General features: G+C 43.2%; 1 protein-coding gene across 1 annotated transcript in view; it reads left to right on the top strand.

The window, feature by feature from the left end:
• LOC120018903 (glutamate receptor ionotropic, kainate 1-like) overlaps positions 1-24,302 on the top strand; it is an 86,534-nt gene that overhangs the window by 16,051 nt on the left and 46,181 nt on the right. Inside the window, exons 4-8 of the mRNA XM_038962122.1 lie at positions 3,572-3,734; positions 10,360-10,541; positions 11,792-11,845; positions 18,516-18,689; positions 22,627-22,770. Of these exons, the coding sequence (XP_038818050.1) occupies positions 3,572-3,734; positions 10,360-10,541; positions 11,792-11,845; positions 18,516-18,689; positions 22,627-22,770 (717 nt within the window). The remainder of the gene's footprint in view (positions 1-3,571; positions 3,735-10,359; positions 10,542-11,791; positions 11,846-18,515; positions 18,690-22,626; positions 22,771-24,302) is intronic.

The following is a 24,302-nucleotide window of genomic DNA, read 5'->3' as shown; positions in this document are numbered from 1 at the left end:
TAAGGCGTGCCGTGTAAAGGCACGGGGGACGAAGACCAAAGAAACACGTACCAAAACACAGGGTAGAAACCCAAACAAAAGAGCGAGGAGTACCTCGAATAAATAACACATGCGCACAATGATTAACACACCGGACGAGACCCGTAATCATCTGCGCAATTCACAAAGGGCACGAAAGCCAAAACACACAGCACAGGTACTCACACGCACCAACGGACATTGTAACAATAATCGACCGCCCAATGGAAACCAAAGGGTACACTTACACAAGTACTAATCAATGGGAATAGAGGACAGGTGTGCGTAATGAAAATTCCAGAGGGATTCGGGAAAATATATATATATTGGTCATGGCTCGCGTCATCTCGGTGCAAGAGCCTTTACTACAGTCCCTGGTTCGAATTCAGGCTGTATCACATCCGACCGTGATTGGGAGTGCCATAGGGCGGCGCACAATTGGCCCAGCGTCATCCGGGTTTGGCCGGGGTTGGCCTTCATTGTAAATAAGAATTGTTCTTACCTGACTTGCCTAGTTAAATAAAGGTTCAATTTAAAAAACAACTGGCGGCAACCGCAGCGCAATCAATAACAGTTTCTGGTGCTGAAAATATTGCTAAATTGTTGTGTAAGTGTTGCACACCAACAGATGGAGAAAACCTACACCAGTCGAGCAATTCATTTCAACAATAATCTTCATGTTGACTGAATATAAGATTGTGATGTCTGCTAAATAATCAAGTTAGGTTTCTCCAGAAATAAATAGTTCTAAATAACAATCTGGCTTTATTTACAAATTAGTGAGAATGTCTCACCCCATGTTCAAGAATTGCCCTTTTTCTCGCTCACTCTAGGTTAAATGAAAACTGAATCTCCAAAATATCATTACTTTTTAAACAAAGTGATTATTATTATTAATTCATTTAGAATGATATAAAAGCCCCTTAGATATTCTCAGATATTCTCACAGATCCTAACGGAAAATGCTCCTTAGATATTAATATAGAGTCCTCCAATCCTCTAAATGTAAGGAAAATGCCCCTTAGATATTAATATAGAGTCCTCCAATCCTCTAAATGTAAGGAAAATGCCCCTTAGATATTAATATAGAGTCCTCCAATCCTCTAAATGTAAGGAAAATGCCCCTTAGATATTAATATAGAGTCCTCCAATCCTCTAAATGTAAGGAAAATGCCCCTTAGATATTAATATAGAGTCCTCCAATCCTCTAAATGTAAGGAAAATGCCCCTTAGATATTAATATAGAGTCCTCCAATCCTCTAAATGTAAGGAAAATGCCCCTTAGATATTAATATAGAGTCCTCCAATCCTCTAAATGTAAGGAAAATGCCCCTTAGATATTAATATAGAGTCCTCCAATCCTCTAAATGTAAGGAAAATGCCCCTTAGATATTAATATAGAGTCCTCCAATCCTCTAAATGTAAGGAAAATGCCCCTTAGATATTAATATAGAGTCCACCAATCCTCTAAATGTAATTATTGGTGGAGAGTCATGTCATTGATAATTTTTTCTTATTTTCGATATATACTGTAGGCCTACCATAGGCGAAATGAGTCTCACTGGTGTTGAGTAATGTGCTGTTAACTTCTGTCAGCTACGGATCACTTTTACGGGATCACATTTCTTAGCAACCTGCTAAAATTGCAGTGTGCCAAATGCAAAAATATTACAAAAAATATTTATAATCATGCAATCACAAGTGAAATATACCAAAACACAGCTTAGCTTGTTGTTAATCCACCTATCATGTCAGATTTTGAAAATATACTTTACAGCGAAAGAAATCCAAGCTTTTGTGAGGGTAGCTTTCAATGCTACAACAAGCTAGCCTTATATTAGCTTGGTTAGCTTGGTCACAAAAGTCAGAAAAGCAATGAAATGAATCGCTTACCTTTGATAATCTTCGGATGTTTCCACTCACGAGACTCCCAGTTACACAGCAAATGTTATTTTTGTTTGATAAATATTATTTGGGTTGCGCATTATGCTCAGAAAATCAAAGCCGTGTTCTGTTCGACATATTCCAAAAAGTATCCACAATGGTCGTAGAAACATGTAAAATGTTTTTTATAATCAATCCTCGGGTTGTTTTTAACAAACATAATCGCTAATATTTCAACCGGACCATTACCTATTCAATAAGAGACAAACGGAAAATGGTGAGCTCCTCTCGCGTGCGCAGGAACTATTCGGAGGACACTTGACTAGTTTTGAAAAAACTTGTTCATTTTTCAAAATAAAAGCCTGAAACTATGTCTAAAGCCTGGTCACAGCCTGAGGAAGCCATTGGAAAAGGAATCTGGTTGATACCCCTTTAAATGGAGGTTAGACGGGCCAGGAAACACAGTTAAAAAAAGAATATATCACTTCCGGGTTACATTTTCTCAGGTTTTCGCTTGCATAATAAGTATTGTTATACTCACAGACAATATTTTGACAGTTTTGGAAACTTTGGAGTGTTTTCTATCCTAATCTGTAAATTATATGCATAGTCTACGATCTGGGCCAGAGAAAATGTTCGTTTACGTTGGGCACGTTATTTAAAAAACAAAACAAATTCTGACCCCTAGCGCTATGAGGTTAAAAATTGTGTTATTTATTTAAAGGGCATATTGAAGTTAGAAGCAAAAGCCTACAACTATTTTAGCATCGTTTCACGCTGCTCTGAGGTAAGCATTGGGACTGGTCTTGATAAATCAATAAGATTTTTATTTTCACTTAATTGCCGTTTGAGTATTGGTTAGACAATAATTAGAATATTAGAGTGCAGAAATGATATGCTCTTCGTGTAACCTTTATTTAACTAGGCAAGTCAGGTAAGAACAAATTCTTATTTACACGGACAGCCTACTCCTTCCTCCCGTTGTACAGCGCCATATTTTCCATTCCATCCTAACGGAAACCCTGAGGGTTTTGTTTTTCGTTTTTCTCTGAATAGAAACACCATAATATTAATCAAATTAATGAAGCCAAATTTCTTAAAATCAATCCTGATATACTATGCTATTACAAAAAAAGGTTTTAAATTCTCTTTTAATGCCAATACGGAAGACTATCAAATCCTTATCAAAGATGCCCTCTGGTGGTCAAACTAGCAATAACTTGCATTAACAGAAAAAATGGCTGACAAACCGATAACGTGCCACAGAATGCTGCAGCAGCCCGCAAGGTGTACCGCAGTATGACACAACTTTTAAAGAAGGAACCACCGTAACTTAACATACCATCACATAACATATCACACAACATAACATAGCACACCATCACATAACATCATATTGTTTAAAATTGATTGGTTGATTGATTGACTGATTGATTTTTTGGGGTAAAAACAATTTGTATCATTTAAAACCATTTAAAAGTACAAAGAATTCCCAGAGGAGAACACATGAAAGCTTTAAGCTTATTTCTAATGTGGTTCTCGATTAAAATAAATAAAAACATTGCATTTGTGTTCCTCACATAACAAATGATCACTTAACATGACATCACTTAATTAACATATCATTACATTGATGAAAATTACACATTGTATTTATGTCCCCCCTAAGGTACCCCATATTCAGACCCGGTGGAAACACCCCTCTGTGGACAACAAGGACAGCTTCTACATCAACCTGTACCCAGAGTATGCCTCCATCAGCAGAGCCATACTGGACATCGTACAGTACTACAAGTGGAAGACAGTCACCGTGGTTTACGAGGATGCAACTGGTGAGTGATCTAAACAGACAAAGGGAAGGGAGCACTACCACTACCTCATTCTCAGACCAAAGTGCAGCAATTGAGGAGCAAACTGAAGTGAAGAGGATATTCAGCAACTCTTGGACGACAGCGAACGTTGAAGTTGAGAGACATGCTTCAGTAGTAGCTGAATTTCCCCTTCACTTCAGTTTGATCTTAACAGACAATTACCTCTGGATTAAGAAGACACATGTGGTCAATGATCTGACCTGGACAGTGAGACAGGATGTGATCGATGTCACTGAAAAGACCAGGAACATCTGGGCCCTAGATGTAGGCTAGGGGGGGGGGGGGGGGGGGGGGGGGGGGGGGACAGCAAAAAGCTAAGGGTGATAGAGGATAGCCTTGGCAGGTTACTCTAGCAATGCTACATTGAGAAGAGCCAACTTTCCTAGTAAAAAGCAATGCTATAGGTCTTAGTAATCACATAGTTCTGTAGATTTGGGGCTATTATATTTGTAAAAGGCATCAGCAGCAATGGCTCTAATAATATTGAAAGATTGTTTGCTTGCATCAGCCAAGAATGAGAAGTAGCAGGGCCCATAGGGCTTGGTCAAAAGTAGTGCAGTACATAGGAAATAGGGTGCTGTTTGGGATGCAGCCTAGGACTCTTCTTTGCTTTGTGTTAGATGTGATGCTGCATGGTGTTATGAAGGGTTAGTAGTTGAAATACCTATATATAGATGAAAATGTCACTCGGAGTGTTTGTTTATTAGCCTGGTCCCAGGTCTGTTTATTAGCCTGGTCCCAGATCTGTTTATTAGTCTGGTCCCAGATCTGTTTATTAGTCTGGTCCCAGATCTGTTTATTAGCCTGGTCCCAGATCTGTTTATTAGTCTGGTCCCAGATCTGTTTATTAGCCTGGTCCCAGATCTGTTTATTAGTCTGGTCCCAGATCTGTTTATTAGTCTGGTCCCAGATCTGTTTATTAGTCTGGTCCCAGATCTGTTTATTAGTCTGGTCCCAGATCTGTTTATTAGCCTGGTCCCAGATCTGTTTATTAGTCTGGTCCCAGATCTGTTTATTAGTCTGGTCCCAGATCTGTTTATTAGTCTGGTCCCAGATCTGTTTGTGCTGTGCTGTCTTGCAATGTGGCAATACAGCGGCATCATAAAGTATTCACACCCCTTGACTTTTTCTACATTTGTTGTGTTACAGCCTGAATTTAAACTGGATTAAATTGAGATTTCGATGTTTTGTCACTGACCTACACACAATACCCCATAATGTCAAAGTGGATTTATGTTTTTCGAAATGTTTACAAATGATATAAATATGAAAAGCTGAAATGTCTTGAGTCAATCAGTATTCAACCCCTTTGTTATGCCAAGCCTAAATACGTTCTGGGGTAAAGATTTGCTTAACAAAGTCACATAATAAGCTGCATGGACTCTATGTGCAGTAAGTGTTTAACTTTTTTTATTATGACTACCTCATCGCTGTACCCCACACATACAATTATATGTAAGGTCCCTCAGTCAAGCAGTGAACAAATACCAGAGAGGTTTTCCATTGCCTCTCAAAGAAGGGTACCTATTGGTAGATGGATAAAAAAAAAAGCACACATTGAATATCCCTTTGAGCATGGTGAAGTTATTCATTACACTTTGGATGGTGTATCAATACACCCAGTCACTACAAAGAAACAGGTGTCCTTCCTAACTCGGTTGCCGGAGAAGAAGGAAACCGCTCAGGGATTTCACCATGAGGACAATGGTGACTTTAAAACAATTGCGGAGTTTAGTGGTTGTGATAGAGCTAAGCACAGGCTTTCCAACAGGCACTGGGAGACAAATTCCCCTTTCAGCAGGGCAATAACCTAGAACACAAAGCCAAATATACACTGGAGCTGTTTACCAAGACGACATTGAATGTTCCTGAGTGGCCTAGTTACATTTTTGACTTAAATTGGCCTGAAAATCTATGGCAAGACTTGAAAACGGCAGTCTAGCAATGATCAACAACTAACTTGACAGAGCTTGAAGAATTTCAAATATAATAATGTGCAACATTTATTGTACAATCCAGGTGTGCAAAGCTCTTAGAGACTTACCCAGAAAGACTCACAGCTGTAATCACTCTTAGAGACTTACCCAGAAAGACTCAAAGCTGTAATCACTCTTAGAGACTTACCCAGAAAGACTCACAGCTGTAATCACTCTTAGAGACTTACCCAGAAAGACTCACAGCTGTAATCACTCTTAGAGACTTACCCAGAAAGACTCACAGCTGTAATCACTCTTAGAGACTTACCCAGAAAGACTCACAGCTGTAATCACTCTTAGAGACTTACCCAGAAAGACTCACAGCTGTAATCACTCTTAGAGACTTACCCAGAAAGACTCACAGCTGTAATCACTCTTAGAGATGTACCCAGAAAGACTCACAGCTGTAATCACTCTTAGAGACTTACCCAGAAAGACTCAAAGCTATAATTACTCTTAGAGACTTACCCAGAAAGACTCAAAGCTGTAATCACTCTTAGAGACTTACCCAGAAAGACTCACAGCTGTAATCACTCTTAGAGACTTACCCAGAAAGACTCACAGCTGTAATCACTCTTAGAGACTTACCCAGAAAGACTCACAGCTGTAATCACTCTTAGAGACTTGCCCAGAAAGACTCAAAGCTGTAATCACTCTTAGAGACTTACCCAGAAAGACTCAAAGCTGTAATCACTCTTAGAGACTTACCCAGAAAGACTCACAGCTGTAATCACTCTTAGAGACTTACCCAGAAAGACTCACAGCTGTAATCACTCTTAGAGACTTACCCAGAATGACTCAGAGCTGTAATCACTCTTAGAGACTTACCCAGAAAGACTCAAAGCTGTAATCACTCTTAGAGACTTACCCAGAAAGACTCACAGCTGTAATCACTTTTAGAGACTTACCCAGAAAGACTCACAGCTGTAATCACTCTTAGAGACTTACCCAGAAAGACTCACAGCTGTAATCACTCTTAGAGACTTACCCAGAAAGACTCACAGCTGTAATCACTCTTAGAGACTTACCCAGAAAGACTTACAGCTGTAATCACTCTTAGAGACTTACCCAGAAAGACTCAAAGCTGTAATCACTCTTAGAGACTTACTCAGAAAGACTCACAGCTGTAATCGCTGCCAAAGGTTATTCTAACTAACATGTATTGACTCAGGAGTGTAAATAATTATGTAAATGAAATATTTCTGTATTTAATTTTAAATAAATGTGCAAACATTTCTAAAAACCTATTTTCACTTTGTCGTTATATGATATTGCGTTTCGATGAGTGAGATTTATATTTTTTTATCCGTTTTGAATTCAGGCTGTAACACAACAAAAAGGGGTATACATACTTTCTGAAGGCACTATTAATCAATCCCACCTTGATTAAACTGTCCTCTACCATCCTACTCTAAACAATCCCTCTACCATCCTACTCTAAACAAGTCCTCTACCATCCTACTCTAAACCACCCCTCTACCATCCTACTCTAAACCACCCCTCTACCATCCTACTCTAAACAATCCCTCTACCATCCTACTCTAAACAAACCCTCTACCATCCTACTCTAAACAATCCCTCTACCATCCTACTCTAAACAAGTCCTCTACCATCCTACTCTAAACCACCCCTCTACCATCCTACTCTAAACAATCCCTCTACCATCCTACTCTAAACAATCCCTCTACATCCTAAACAATCCCTCTACCATCCTACTCTAAACAATCCCTCTACCATCCTACTCTAAACCACCCCTCTACCATCCTACTCTAAACAATCCCTCTACCATCCTACTCTAAACAAGTCCTCTACCATCCTACTCTAAACAATCCCTCTACCATCCTACTCTAAACCACCCCTCTACCATCCTACTCTAAACAATCCCTCTACCATCCTACTCTAAACAATCCCTCTACCATCCTACTCTAAACAATCCCTCTACCATCCTACTCTAAACAATCCCTCTACCATCCTACTCTAAACCACCCCTCTACCATCCTACTCTAAACAATCCCTCTACCATCCTACTCTAAACAATCCCTCTACCATCCTACTCTAAACAATCCCTCTACATCCTAAACAATCCCTCTACCATCCTACTCTAAACCACCCCTCTACCATCCTACTCTAAACAATCCCTCTACCATCCTACTCTAAACCACCCCTCTACCATCCTACTCTAAACAATCCCTCTACCATCCTACTCTAAACCACCCCTCTACCATCCTACTCTAAACAATCCCTCTACCATCCTACTCTAAACAAGTCCTCTGCCATCCTACTCTAAACAATCCCTCTACCATGAACAATCCCTCTACCATCCTACTCTAAACAATCCCTCTACCATGAACAATCCCTCTACCATCCTACTCTAAACCATCCCTCTACCATCCTACTCTAAACAAGTCCTCTACCATCCTACTCTAAACAATCCCTCTACCATGAACAATCCCTCTACCATCCTACTCTAAACAATCCCTCTACCATGAACAATCCCTCTACCATCCTACTCTAAACCATCCCTCTACCATCCTACTCTAAACAAGTCCTCTACCATCCTACTCTAAACAATCCCTCTACCATGAACAATCCCTCTACCATCCTACTCTAAACAATCCCTCTACCATCCTACTCTAAACAATCCCTCTACATCCTAAACAATCCCTCTACCATCCTACTCTAAACCACCCCTCTACCATCCTACTCTAAACAATCCCTCTACCATCCTACTCTAAACCACCCCTCTACCATCCTACTCTAAACAATCCCTCTACCATCCTACTCTAAACCACCCCTCTACCATCCTACTCTAAACAATCCCTCTACCATCCTACTCTAAACAAGTCCTCTACCATCCTACTCTAAACAATCCCTCTACCATGAACAATCCCTCTACCATCCTACTCTAAACAATCCCTCTACCATGAACAATCCCTCTACCATCCTACTCTAAACCATCCCTCTACCATCCTACTCTAAACAAGTCCTCTACCATCCTACTCTAAACAATCCCTCTACCATGAACAATCCCTCTACCATCCTACTCTAAACAATCCCTCTACCATCCTACTCTAAACAATCCCTCTACCATCCTACTCTAAACAAACCCTCTACCATCCTACTCTAAACAATCCCTCTACCATCCTACTCTAAACAATCCCTCTACCATCCTACTCTAAACAATCCCTCTACCATCCTACTCTAAACAAACCCTCTACCATCCTACTCTAAACAATCCCTCTACCATCCTACTCTAAACAATCCCTCTACCATCCTACTCGAAACAATCCCTCTACCATCCTACTCTAAACAATCCCTCTACCATCCTAAACAATCCCTCTACCATCCTACTCTAAACCATCCCTCTACATCCTACTTGAAACAATCCTTCTACCATCCTACTCTAAACAATCCCTCTACCATCCTACTCTAAACAATCCCTCTACCATCCTACTCTAAACAATCCCTCTACCATCCTACTCTAAACAATCCCTCTACCATCCTACTCTAAACAATCCCTCTACCATCCTACTCTAAACAATCGCTCTACCATCCTACTCTAAACAATTCCTCTACCATCCTACTCTAAACAATCCCTCTACCATCCTACTCTAAACAATCGCTCTACCATCCTACTCTAAACAATCGCTCTACCATCCTACTCTAAACAATCCCTCTACCATCCTACTCTAAACCATCCCTCTACATCCTACTCGAAACAATCCTTCTACCATCCTACTCTAAACAATCCCTCTACCATCCTACTCTAAACAATCCCTCTACCATCCTACTCTAAACAATCCCTCTACCATCCTACTCTAAACAATCCCTCTACCATCCTACTCTAAACAATCCCTCTACCATCCTACTCTAAACAATCGCTCTACCATCCTACTCTAAACAATTCCTCTACCATCCTACTCTAAACAATCCCTCTACCATCCTACTCTAAACAATCGCTCTACCATCCTACTCTAAACAATCGCTCTACCATCCTACTCTAAACAATCCCTCTACCATCCTACTCTAAACAAACCCTCTACCATCCTACTCTAAACAAACCCTCTACCATCCTACTCTAAACCATCCCTCTACCATCCTACTCTAAACAAACCCTCTACCATCCTACTCTAAACAAACCCTCTACCATCCTACTCTAAACAAACCCTCTACCATCCTACTCTAAACAAACCCTCTACCATCCTACTCTAAACAATCCCTCTACCATCCTACTCTAAACAAACCCTCTACCATCCTACTCTAAACCACCCCTCTACCATCCTACTCTAAACAATTTTTTGACCAGGGCCAATAGGCTTCAGAGTTTGGTTCCTCTCCAGATGCATTTCCTCTCCAGTCATATCATATTATTGCTGGAGTTTGGTTTCGTCCTTTACTCATCTCTCAAACACGTTGTCTGATCTGAAGGGTCACATTGAATGTACTGCTTTGACCTACGTCATCCAAATCGTATGATATGTTACGAATTTGTAAGTGCTTAAGATCCCCGGACTGTATCTTTAATCTGCTTTGAACCAGGATCGGTTTGCAAAGCCCCTTTTACCCATAACATATTTCTGTATTTATTTCCTTCTCTTTCTCTGTCCCAGGGTTAATTCGTCTTCAGGAGCTGATCAAAGCTCCGTCCAGGTACAGCATCAAGATTAAGATTCGCCAGCTGCCTACGGAGAGTAAAGACGCCCGGCCGTTACTAAAGGAGATGAAGAAGGGGAAAGAGTTCTATGTCATCTTCGACTGTTCCTACCAGACCTCCGCAGACGTACTCAAACAGGTCAGTATGTATGCTTACCCTTCTTCTTCTTTCCTCTCCTCTCCTCTCCTTTCCTATCCTTTCCTTCCCTCTCCCTTCCTCTCCTTTCGTCTCCTTTCTTCTCCTTTCCTCTCCTCTCCTCTCCTTTCCTATCCTTTCCTTCCCTCTCCCTTCCTCTCCTTTCGTCTCCTTTCTTCTCCTTTACTCTCTTTTCTTCTCCTTTCTTCTCATTTCCTATCCTTTCCTCTCCTCTCCTTTCCTATCCTTTCTTCTCCTTTCCTCTCCTCTCCTTTCCTATCCTTTCTTCTCCTTTCCTCTCCTCTCCTTTCCTCTCTTTTCTTCTCCTTTACTCTCTTTTCTTCTCCTTTCTTCTCATTTCCTATCCTTTCCTCTCCTCTCCTTTCCTATCCTTTCTTCTCCTTTCCTCTCCTCTCCTTTCCTCTCTTTTCTTCTCCTCTCTTCCTCTCCTTTCCTCTCTTTTCTTCTCCTCTCTTCCTCTCCTTTCCTTCCCTCTCCCTTCCTCTCCTTTCGTCTCCTTTCTTCTCCTTTACTCTCTTTTCTTCTCCTTTCTTCTCATTTCCTATCCTTTCCTTTCCTCTCCCTTCCTCTCCTTTCGTCTCCTTTCCTCTCCTCTCCTGTCCTTTCCTTTCCTCTCCTCACCTTTCCTCTCCTTTCCTTTCCTTTCCTTTCCTCTCCTGTCATTTCCTCTCCCTTCCTCTCCTTTCATCTCCTGTCCTCTTAAACACAATTCCAGTTTGGATTTTGTGGCCAGACAGATTAGTCGATTTTCTATCCCCTGCAGAAATCCTACAGTATGTTCATTTCCAATGCCAAATCGAGCTTGTTTCTATACAGACACACACATTTAAAAAAAAACAGTAGCTGTGAAACAGATGAATGGAGACGCCACACGAATGTGTACCAATCGAGCCGTGTATTACTCATACAGTCACCTAAATGCACAGCGAGCATACCAAACAAAATGAGCCCCTGCTAGAAACGGAGGAAGTGTCTCATTTACAGTGGTCCCTGTGGTATGACTATAGTTATGGATGGATGGAGTTTAAATGTGATTTGTGCTGGCTTGGGCAGAACACTAGTGGTGTGTGGAGCTGAGCTCTGTCTATCTCTTCTGTCCCAAACGGAACCATATTTCCTATATAGTATACTTCATTTTAAACCATTGCCCTATGGGTCCTGGTCAAAAGTAGTGCACTATAAAGGAAATAGGATGCCCTTTGGGACTCATCCTCTCTGTCTCTCCTATACAGATCATGTCCATGGGGATGATGACTGAGTATTACCACTTCTTCTTCACTACTCTGGTAAGAACATTGTTTTATGACTCTGATTCAGGCCGTGTGTCTAAACGGCACACGGTGTACTAAATCGTACTAATCGTAATACATACGATTTAGAACGTTACTGTTTGGTCAAAACGAATGCAGGAAGTAACAAATAACCAGAGCGCTAGTGTCCTGCTACTGAGAATACCTCTGTCACGTTCACTGTCTTCAAACTCCCTGTCATAAATGAGCCAAGGCGCAGCGTGTAATTCCACAACTTTAATAGGAGTGAAACCTTCACAAAAAAAACAAACAGGTAAACAGAAACCGACCGTGACGCAACCGTGGCGCACACAAACACTCACAGAAAATAAATAATTACCCACAACATTAGGTGGGAAAAAAAGGCTGTCTAAGTATGATTCCCAATCAGAGACAACGATAGACAGCTGCCTCTGATTGGGAACCACACTCGGCCCAAAAACAAAGAAATAGAAAACGTAGAATGCCCACCCCAAATCCCACCCTGACCTCACCAAGTAGAGAAATAAAACGTCTCTCTAAGGTCAGGGCGTGACAACCTCATCTAAATGTGCAATTGCATTGATTCCCGCCATTGGTTCATTTTGGTACAGCGCGCCCCTCCTCAGCTGATTATCAGCTGTTGTCAAAACACGTGGGTTTCGGAAATACGATTCTCTTCCTCAATAGTGAGCAGAGAATTCTACAAGATGAAAAGCCTAAATGAGTAGGAAATACTGGCATTTAAAGCATACAACATTTTAGAAATGTCACATAAAATAAAACTTTATTTTTTCATATACCCAAAATGCCTACGATTCAGACCTCAAGTACGGGTATCCAGACACGGCCTATACGGGTAATATAAAGACTGCTGGTGTACACCGTTCAAACCAAACAGGTGTGTTGAAATCTAACGGAATAGTAATATGTGTACTTTTCTCAAATGCCATGGTATTACATATTACATTCTCCTCCCATCGTTTTGAGTTTCTCTGAGTATATCCTTTGAAAGGTCAATTTGTTTTGAGGATTATAGGTAGGGGTGAAAGGTCAATTTCTTTTGAGGATTAAAGGTAGGGGGGAAAGGTCAATCGTTTTGAGGATTATTGATAGGGCTGAAAGGCCAATCGTTTTGAGGATTATAAGTAGTGGTGAAAGGTCAATCGTTTTGAGGGTTATAGGTAGGAGTAAAAGGTCAATCGTTTTGATGATTATTGATAGGGCTGAAAGATCAATCATTTTGAGGATTATAAGTAGTGGTGAAAGATCAATCGGTATTGAGGATTATAGGTAGAGTCTGGAGTTTACCCTGACCACGTTATTTAACCTTGTGCCATTGACTGACCACACAAACTCCAGGTGTTTCTCCTTCCTCAGGACCTGTTTGTTACTAACTCCAGGTGTTTCTCCCTCCTCAGGACCTGTTTGTTACTAACTCCAGGTGTTTCTCCCTCCTCAGGACCTGTTTGTTACTAACTCCAGGTGTTTCTCCCTCCTCAGGACCTGTTTGTTACTAACTCCAGGTGTTTCTCCCTCCTCAGGACCTGTTTGTTACTAACTCCAGGTGTTTCTCCCTCTTCAGGACCTGTTTGTTACTAACTCCAGGTGTTTCTCCCTCCTCAAGACCTGTTTGTTACTAACTCCAGGTGTTTCTCCCTCCTCAAGACCTGTTTGTTACTAACTCCAGGTGTTTCTCCCTCCTCAGGACCTGTTTGTTACTAACTCCAGGTGTTTCTCCCTCCTCAAGACCTGTTTGTTACTAACTCCAGGTGTTTCTCCCTCCTCAAGACCTGTTTGTTACTAACTCCAGGTGTTTCTCCTTCCTCAGGACCTGTTTGTTACTAACTCCAGGTGTTTCTCCCTCCTCAGGACCTGTTTGTTACTAACTCCAGGTGTTTCTCCTTCCTCAGGACCTGTTTGTTACTAACTCCAGGTGTTTCTCCCTCCTCAGGACCTGTTTGTTACTAACTCCAGGTGTTTCTCCCTCCTCAGGACCTGTTTGTTACTAACTCCAGGTGTTTCCCCCTCCTCAGGACCTGTTTGTTACTAACTACAGGTGTTTCTCCCTCCTCAGGACCTGTTTGTTACTAACTCCAGGTGTTTCTCCCTCCTCAGGACCTGTTTGTTACTAACTCCAGGTGTTTCCCCCTCCTCAGGACCTGTTTGTTACTAACTCCAGGTGTTTCTCCCTCCTCAGGACCTGTTTGTTACTAACTCCAGGTGTTTCTCCCTCCTCAGGACCTGTTTGTTACTAACTCCAGGTGTTTCTCCCTCCTCAGGACCTGTTTGTTACTAACTCCAGGTGTTTCTCCTTCCTCAGGACCTGTTTGTTACTAACTCCAGGTGTTTCTCCCTCTTCAGGACCTGTTTGTTACTAACTCCAGGTGTTTCTCCTTCCTCAGGACCTGTTTGTTACTAACTCCAGGTGTTTCTCCCTCTTCAGGACCTGTTTGTTACTAACTCCAGGTGTTTCTCCTTCCTCAGGACCTGTTTGTTACTAACTCCAGGTGTTTCTCTCAGGACCTGTTTGTTACAAACTCCAGGTGTTTCTCCCTCCTCAGGACCTGTTTGTTACTAACTCCAGGTGTTTCTCTCAGGACCTGTTTGTTACTAACTCCAGGTGTTTCTCCCTCCTCAGGACCTGTTTGTTACTAACTCCAGGTGTTTCTCCCTCCTCAGGACCTGTTTGTTACTAACTCCAGGTGTTTCTCCCTCCTCAGGACCTGTTTGTTACTAACTCCAGGTGTTTCTCCTTCCTCAGGACCTGTTTGTTACTAACTCCAGGTGTTTCTCCCTCCTCAGGACCTGTTTGTTACTAACTCCAGGTGTTTCTCCCTCCTCAGGACCTGTTTGTTACTAACTCCAGGTGTTTCTCCCTCCTCCTCAGGACCTGTTTGTTACTAACTCCAGGTGTTTCTCCTTCCTCAGGACCTGTTTGTTACTAACTCCAGGTGTTTCTCCTTCCTCAGGACCTGTTTGTTACTAACTCCAGGTGTTTCTCCTTCCTCAGGACCTGTTTGTTACTAACTCCAGGTGTTTCTCCTTCCTCAGGACCTGTTTGTTACTAACTCCAGGTGTTTCTCCCTCTTCAGGACCTGTTTGTTACTAACTCCAGGTGTTTCTCCTTCCTCAGGACCTGTTTGTTACTAACTCCAGGTGTTTCTCCTTCCTCAGGACCTGTTTGTTACTAACTCCAGGTGTTTCTCCTTCCTCAGGACCTGTTTGTTACTAACTCCAGGTGTTTCTCCTTCCTCAGGACCTGTTTGTTACTAACTCCAGGTGTTTCTCCTTCCTCAGGACCTGTTTGTTACTAACTCCAGGTGTTTCTCCTTCCTCAGGACCTGTTTGTTACTAACTCCAGGTGTTTCTCCCTCTTCAGGACCTGTTTGTTACTAACTCCAGGTGTTTCTCCTTCCTCAGGACCTGTTTGTTACTAACTCCAGGTGTTTCTCCTTCCTCAGGACCTGTTTGTTACTAACTCCAGGTGTTTCTCCCTCCTCAGGACCTGTTTGTTACTAACTCCAGGTGTTTCTCCTTCCTCAGGACCTGTTTGTTACTAACTCCAGGTGTTTCTCCCTCCTCAGGACCTGTTTGTTACTAACTCCAGGTGTTTCTCCCTCTTCAGGACCTGTTTGTTACTAACTCCAGGTGTTTCTCCCTCCTCAGGACCTGTTTGTTACTAACTCCAGGTGTTTCTCCTTCCTCAGGACCTGTTTGTTACTAACTCCAGGTGTTTCTCCCTCCTCAGGACCTGTTTGTTACTAACTCCAGGTGTTTCTCCCTCTTCAGGACCTGTTTGTTACTAACTCCAGGTGTTTCTCCTTCCTCAGGACCTGTTTGTTACTAACTCCAGGTGTTTCTCCCTCTTCAGGACCTGTTTGTTACTAACTCCAGGTGTTTTTCCCTCTTCAGGACCTGTTTGTTACTAACTCCAGGTGTTTCTCCCTCCTCAGGACCTGTTTGTTACTAACTCCAGGTGTTTCTCCCTCTTCAGGACCTGTTTGTTACTAACTCCAGGTGTTTCTCCCTCCTCAAGACCTGTTTGTTACTAACTCCAGGTGTTTCTCCCTCCTCAAGACCTGTTTGTTACTAACTCCAGGTGTTTCTCCCTCCTCAGGACCTGTTTGTTACTAACTCCAGGTGTTTCTCCCTCCTCAAGACCTGTTTGTTACTAACTCCAGGTGTTTCTCCCTCCTCAAGACCTGTTTGTTACTAACTCCAGGTGTTTCTCCTTCCTGAGGACCTGTTTGTTACTAACTCCAGGTGTTTCTCCCTCCTCAGGACCTGTTTGTTACTAACTCCAGGTGTTTCTCCTTCCTCAGGACCTGTTTGTTACTAACTCCAGGTGTTTCCCCCTCCTCAGGACCTGTTTGTTACTAACTCCAGGTGTTTCTCCCTCCTCAGGACCTGTTTGTTACTAACTCCAGGTGTTTCTCCCTCCTCAGGACCTGTTTGTTACTAACTCCAGGTGTTTCTCCCTCCTCAGGACCTGTTTGTTACTAACTCCAGGTGTTTCTCCTTCCTCAGGACCTGTTTGTTACTAACTCCAGGTGTTTCTCCCTCTTCAGGACCTGTTTGTTACTAACTCCAGGTGTTTCTCCTTCCTCAGGACCTGTTTGTTACTAACTCCAGGTGTTTCTCCCTCTTCAGGACCTGTTTGTTACTAACTCCAGGTGTTTCTCCTTCCTCAGGACCTGTTTGTTACTAACTCCAGGTGTTTCTCTCAGGACCTGTTTGTTACAAACTCCAGGTGTTTCTCCCTCCTCAGGACCTGTTTGTTACTAACTCCAGGTGTTTCTCTCAGGACCTGTTTGTTACTAACTCCAGGTGTTTCTCCCTCCTCAGGACCTGTTTGTTACTAACTCCAGGTGTTTCTCCCTCCTCAGGACCTGTTTGTTACTAACTCCAGGTGTTTCTCCCTCCTCAGGACCTGTTTGTTACTAACTCCAGGTGTTTCTCCTTCCTCAGGACCTGTTTGTTACTAACTCCAGGTGTTTCTCCCTCCTCAGGACCTGTTTGTTACTAACTCCAGGTGTTTCTCCTTCCTCAGGACCTGTTTGTTACTAACTCCAGGTGTTTCTCCTTCCTCAGGACCTGTTTGTTACTAACTCCAGGTGTTTCTCCCTCCTCAGGACCTGTTTGTTACTAACTCCAGGTGTTTCTCCCTCCTCAGGACCTGTTTGTTACTAACTCCAGGTGTTTCTCCTTCCTCAGGACCTGTTTGTTACTAACTCCAGGTGTTTCTCCTTCCTCAGGACCTGTTTGTTACTAACTCCAGGTGTTTCTCCTTCCTCAGGACCTGTTTGTTACTAACTCCAGGTGTTTCTCCTTCCTCAGGACCTGTTTGTTACTAACTCCAGGTGTTTCTCCCTCTTCAGGACCTGTTTGTTACTAACTCCAGGTGTTTCTCCTTCCTCAGGACCTGTTTGTTACTAACTCCAGGTGTTTCTCTCAGGACCTGTTTGTTACAAACTCCAGGTGTTTCTCCCTCCTCAGGACCTGTTTGTTACTAACTCCAGGTGTTTCTCCCTCTTCAGGACCTATTTGTTACTAACTCCAGGTGTTTCTCCCTCTTCAGGACGTGTTTGTTACTAACTCCAGGTGTTTCTCCTTCCTCAGGACCTGTTTGTTACTAACTCCAGGTGTTTCTCCCTCTTCAGGACCTGTTTGTTACTAACTCCAGGTGTTTCTCCCTCCTCAGGACCTGTTTGTTACTAACTCCAGGTGTTTCTCCCTCCTCAGGACCTATTTGTTACTTACTCCAGGTGTTTCTCCCTCTTCAGGACCTGTTTGTTACTAACTCCAGGTGTTTCTCCTTCCTCAGGACCTGTTTGTTACTAACTCCAGGTGTTTCTCCTTCCTCAGGACCTGTTTGTTACTAACTCCAGGTGTTTCTCCTTCCTCAGGGCCTGTTTGTTACTAACTCCAGGTGTTTCTCCCTCCTCAGGACCTGTTTGTTACTAACTCCAGGTGTTTCTCCTTCCTCAGGACCTGTTTGTTACTAACTCCAGGTGTTTCTCCTTCCTCAGGACCTGTTTGTTACTAACTCCAGGTGTTTCTCCCTCTTCAGGACCTGTTTGTTACTAACTCTAGGTGTTTCTCCTTCCTCAGGACCTGTTTGTTACTAACTCCAGGTGTTTCTCCCTCCTCAGGACCTGTTTGTTACTAACTCCAGGTGTTTCTCCCTCCTCAGGACCTGTTTGTTACTAACTCCAGGTGTTTCTCCCTCCTCAGGACCTGTTTGTTATTAACTCCAGGTGTTTCTCCCTCCTCAGGACCTGTTTGTTACTAACTCCAGGTGTTTCTCCTTCCTCAGGACCTGTTTGTTACTAACTCCAGGTGTTTCTCCTTCCTCAGGACCTGTTTGTTACTAACTCCAGGTGTTTCTCCTTCCTCAGGACCTGTTTGTTACTAACTCCAGGTGTTTCTCCTTCCTCAGGACCTGTTTGTTACTAACTCCAGGTGTTTCTCCTTCCTCAGGACCTGTTTGTTACTAACTCCAGGTGTTTCTCCCTCCTCAGGACCTGTTTGTTACTAACTCCAGGTGTTTCTCCTTCCTCAGGACCTGTTTGTTACTAACTCCAGGTGTTTCTCCTTCCTCAGGACCTGTTTGTTACTAACTCTAGGTGTTTCTCCCTCCTCGGGACCTGTTTGTTACTAACTCCAGGTGTTTCTCCTTCCTCAGGACCTATTTGCTCTGGACCTGGAGCCGTACAGGTACAGCGGTGTGAACATGACCGGGTTCCGCCTCCTCAACATAGACAACCCGCAGGTCGCCTCCGTGGTCGACAAGTGGTCCATGGAGCGCCAGCAGGCCCCGCCCAAACCAGAGACGGGCATGCTGGATGGCATGATGACGGTACGTTGGCCAAATGTTGACAAAGGTTTATGCGACCCAAATGTGGCATTTTGTTGAGAACTATTTAATTTAATATGTGACCGACCGGCTTGATTCGGGCTTATGTAGCAAAATTTGATATTGTGTTTTTTACATTGGATAAAAGTAGAGACTCAGAGCTAGAAAATGGTATATCATACACTACAGTTGAGGAACAATTGGAAAGTAATTTTGATTTGAAAGTTGATCAACTTGTAACCTCACTTTTGAGAAAATGCACCTTGAATGTTTTGGTATGTGAGCCCGTGTACTAAACAACCAAAGAGTTCAAGACTAAAGGCTGGTTTATAGTACGTGTGTGTTCGTAAATTTATTCTGGAGTGTCAGAGTGTGCTCTGGGCGTTCGTAAACTCAGAGCGTTGTCCGATTGTCTGTTCGTAAATTCAGAGTGTTTCGCTCTCGGAGCGTTCAGAGCGCCTTCTGGACGCTCTGGCCGAGGAGTCGGGTTGATCTGAGCGTTCTGACCGAACAACAGCAGTCACGCACCCAAGCTAACTGGCTAAATTTGGCTAGCTTGCTAGCTACTTCCAGACACAAATGGGAGAACAGCTCACTGACCATTTTAATCGCCCTAGCAGAGCTGGTTAGGCTGTTTTGATGTTATCCAGAGCGTTGGTGACTGCAACTGTGCTGCCAGCAATAATTTTATTATGCTTTTTTGCCAACGTTTACTGACACCGGCCACATTCAAAGACTCCACTATGAAAGTATCTATTTCAAAAGAATGTTTATGATGTCATTTGTCGCAGTGACATCATAAACATTCTTTTGAAATAGATACTTTCATAGTGGTCTTTTGTTAAGACATGTAGCTAGCTAGCTAGCTAAACAATGAACCATAATCCCAACTCATAACGTTACTACCTATCTGCAGGTTGCTATTCAACCAGGTTCAATGTTAGCTAACTAACATTAGGCTATAGCTAGCAATGCAAATACCTCTGAGATATAAATAATATTACTACACAGATCATACACGTTAGCTAGCTAGACAGCCAGGTACCGTTAGCTAGCTAGCTAACAGTACACTTTAACGTGAAAAGAAAACGCCTTTCTGACAAAATTAGAAACTTCTAATATCTGAAAATGTAGCTAACTAGATAATTTACCCGTATACATGGACGGATGCTTCTCCCTTTCTGTCACGGTAGTTTGAAGATGTACTGTGGAGATACGTGTTTTATACAACAGTCTTCTGTGTGTTCTCTTTCCGAGTCCGTCTGCATATTTGCAATAAAACTCTAATTCAACTGATTTCGGTCCTCCAGAAAGTGGAGTACAACAATTATGCAGTTCTACTACGTGATATCTTTCAAAAAAATTACGTGTTAGAAGGGATTACCTATACATACTGACCAGCTCATGTTGTAGACAGAAGTGTGCTACACGGCAGACCAATCCAAACTCATTTTTTATTTTTTTTATTTCACCTTTATTTAACCAGGTAGACCAGTTGAGAACAAGTTCTCATTTACAACTGCGACCTGGCCAAGAAAAAGCAAAGTAGTGCGACACAAACAACAATACAGAGTTACATATGGAATAAACAAACGTACAGTCAATAACACAATAGAAAAGTCTATATACAGTGTGTGAAAATGAGGTAAGATTAGGGAGGTAAGGCAATAAATAGGCCATAGTGGTCGAAATAATTACAATATAGCAATTAAACACTAGAATGATAGATGTGCAGAAGATGAATGTGCAAGTAGAGATACTGGGGTGCAAAGGAGCAAAAAATATATATAAAATAAATAACAATATGGGGATGAGGTAGTTGGTTGGGATATTTACAGATGGGCTATGTACAGGTGCAATGATCGGTAAGCTGGTCTGACAGCTGATGCTTAAAGTTAGTGAGGAAGATATGAGTCTCCAGCTTCAGTGAGTTTTGCAATTTGTTCCAGTCATTGGCAGCAGAGAACTGGAAGGAAAGGCGGCCAAAGTAGGAATTGGCTTTGGGGGTGACCAGTGAAATATACCTGCTGGAGCGCGTGCTACGGGTGGGTGTTGCTATGGTGACCAGTGAGCTGAGATAAGGCAGGGCTTTACCTAGCAGAGACTTATAGATGACCTGGAGCCAGTGGGTTTGGCGACGAATATGAAGCGAGGGCCAGCCAACGAGAGCATACAGGTCGCAGTGGTGGGTAGTATATGGGGCTTTGGTGACAAAACGGTTGGCACTGTGATAGACTGCATCCAGTTTGCTGAGTAGAGTGTTGGAGGCTATTTTGTAAATGACATTGCCGAAGTCCAGGATTGGTAGGATGGTCAGTTTTACGAGGGTATGTTTGGCAGCATGAGTGAAGGATACGTTGTTGCGAAATAGGATGCCGATTCTAGATTTAATTTTGGATTGGAGATGCTTAATGTGAGTCTGGAAGGAGAGTTTACAGTCTCACCAGACACCTAGGTATTTGTAGTTGTCCACATATTCTTACACGGCCCCCAAACCGGCTGCGGGCGTGAGCCGTCGTGCGCCACCGTACGCCATCGTGCGCCCTCGTGCATAAATGTATTTTGTCCCCCCACACCAAACACGATCACGACACGCAGGTTAAAATATCTCTGAACCAATTATATCAATTTGAGGACAGGTCAAAAAGCATTAAACATTTACAGTATGGCACTTTAGCTAGTTAGCTTGCACTTGCTAGCTAATTTGTCTTATTTAGCTAGCTTGCTGTTGCTAGCTAATTTGTCCTGGGATATAAACATTGAGTTGTTATTTTACCTGAAATGCACAAGGTCCTCTACGCCGCCAATTAATCCACACATAAAACGGTCAACTGAATCGTTTCTCGTCATCTCTCTTCCTTCCGGGCTTTTTCTTCTCTTGACTTTATATTGCGATTGGCAACTTTAAAATAATTATGTGCATTACAGCCACTGACCTCGTTCGTCTTTCAGTCACCCACGTGGGTATAACCAATGACGAGATGGCATGTGGGTACCTGCTTCTATAAACCAATGAGGAGATGGGAGAGGCAGGACTTGCAGCGCGATCTGCGTCAGAAATAGAACCCTCCTAGCCCTTGGCAACGCAGACGCTCGTTGGTGCCCACGAGCAGTGTGGGTGCAATAATTGAATAACATAGATTTCAAAATGTATTTTGCAACGCTCGCTGCATCATGTTGTGGGTATGCTTGTAATCGTTAAGGACTGGGGAGTTTTCAGGATAAAAAAGAAACAGAATGGAGCTGAGGACAGGCTAAATCCTAGAGGAAAACCTGCTTCAGGCTGCTTTCCAACAGACACTGGGAGATTAATTCACCTTTCAGCAGGACAATAACCTAAAACACAAGGCCAACTATACACTGGAGTTGCTTACCAAGATGACATTGAATGTTCCTGCGTGGCCTAGTTACAGCATTGACTTAATTAAATCTACTTTATAGTCTATGGTAAGACTTGAAAGTGGCTGTCTAGTAATGATTAACAAAAAACTTGACAGAGCCTGAAGAATTTTAAAAGAATGGGCAAATGTTGTACAATCCAGGTGTGCAAAGCTCTTAGAGACTTACCCAGAAAGACTCACAGCTGTAATCGCTTCCAAAGGTTATTCTAACATGTATTGATGTGAACACTTATGTAAATTAGATATTTCTGTATTTCATTTTCAATCCATTTGAAATCAATTCTAAAAACATATTTTCACTTTGTCATTATAGGGTATTGTATGTAGATGGATGAGAAAACAATATATTTTGTCCTTGTTGAATTCAGGCTGTAGCACAACAAAATGTGGAATATGTCAAGGGGTATGAATACTTTCTGAAGGCTCTGTAAATCAAAAACATGAAGTGCCTGTGGTCCTCCAGGACCAGGGTTGCCTACCCCTGCCGTACACTATTGAGATCAATTAAAGACAACTTTTTTTTAACACATCTCTTCCAGACTGAGGCAGCGTTGATGTATGATGCTGTGTACATGGTGGCAGCAGCCTCCCAGCTCTCCACTCAGATCACTGTCAGCTCACTGCAGTGCCACAGACACAAACCCTGGCGCTTCGGAGCACGATTCATGAACATGTTCAAAGAGGTGAGTGAGACAAGCCACTTTATAAAGGAGTATTCCCTCTATCCCTCACTCCCTCCTCTTTCCCACCTCCCCTCATCCCTCATTCCCTCCTCTTTCACACCTCCCCGCATCCCTCACTCCCTCCTCTTTCCCACCTCCTCTCATCCCTCACTCCCTCCTCTTACCACCTCCCCTATCCCTCCCTCACTCCCTCCCCTCATCCCTCACTCCCTCCTCTTTCCCACCTCCCCTATCCCTCACTCCCTCCTCTTTCCCACCTCCCCTCATCCCTCACTCCCTTCTCTTTCCCACCTCCCCTCATCCCTCACTCCCTCCTCTTTCCCACCTCCCCTCATCCCTCACTCCCTCCTCTTACCCACCTCCTCTCATCCCTCACTCCCTCCTCTTTCCCACCTCCCCTCATCTCTCACTCCTTCCTCTTACCCACCTCCCCTCGTCCCTTACTCCCTCCTCTTTCCCATCTCTCCTCATCCCGCACTCCCTCCTCTTTCCCACCTCCCCTCATCCCTCACTACCTCCTCTTACCCACCTCCCCTCATCCTGCACTCCCGCCTCCTACTCACCTCCCCTCATCCCTCACTCCCTTCTCTTACCCATCTCTCCTCATCCCTCACTCCCTTTTCTTACCCAAATCCAATCAATTATTTTCCCTGCTCACTTGATCCTTCAATCTATTTGTTCTCACCTCCCTTCATGCCTCTTTCCCTCTTTTCACACTCCTTCATCCATTCTTTCACATCTCACTGCCTTCGTCTTATTTAATCACTGGTGGTCTATAGAGAATGGAGTTAAGACCAGATCCTACCAAGGTGTGGAGTGTGTGTGTGTGTGTCATTATGTTCTTAATTGTTTTTCACAATGGAGGAAATCATGCCTTGCTTGTGTTTGACAATGACTGAAGAGGTGTTACCTGTCAGCAGTACACTACATGGAGGTGTGCAGTGCGGTAATATTGGTAAAAATGTTTATGTGGTGGAAATTCAACACCAGCGAAACCTGAAGTCAGTATTAAATGAATCTTTACTATCAGTTAACTGGAGGGGTTACAACAAACACTGCACACTCAGTACCAGTCGGTCAGAAGCTCCCCCGAGCGGTCCCTTCAGTTCCCCCGGGCGGTCCCTTCAGTTCCCCCGGGCGGTCCCTTCAGCTCCCCCGGGCGGTCCCTTCAGTTCCCCCGCGCGGTCCCTTCAGTTCCCCCGGGCGGTCCCTTCAGTTCCCCCGGGCGGTCCCTTCAGTTCCCCCGGGCGGTCCCATCAGCTCCCCCGGGCGGTCCCATCAGCTCCCCCGGGCGGTCCCTTCAATTCTCTTATGTACAGCTACACAGACAAGTTATATAGGCATGATTTACATTATTCATTATTAGCGTTTCTGCATGTGACTGACCGATAGCTCATGAGGCTTCTTTTCTCAAAGCTGAGACCTTGAAACTTAGATACTAATTTTGGTTCCCAGAGCAATGTTCTGGGCGTACTGCCAAATTGCTTATACAGCGATAGTGAGAATTCGATAATGCTATAATGAACCCAACC

The sequence above is a fragment of the Salvelinus namaycush genome, chromosome 23 (assembly GCF_016432855.1).
Source record: "Salvelinus namaycush isolate Seneca chromosome 23, SaNama_1.0, whole genome shotgun sequence".
Classification (NCBI taxonomy): Eukaryota; Metazoa; Chordata; class Actinopteri; order Salmoniformes; family Salmonidae; genus Salvelinus; species Salvelinus namaycush.
Note: the sequence above shows the minus strand (reverse complement) of the source record. Positions and strands in the feature narration are given on the sequence as shown.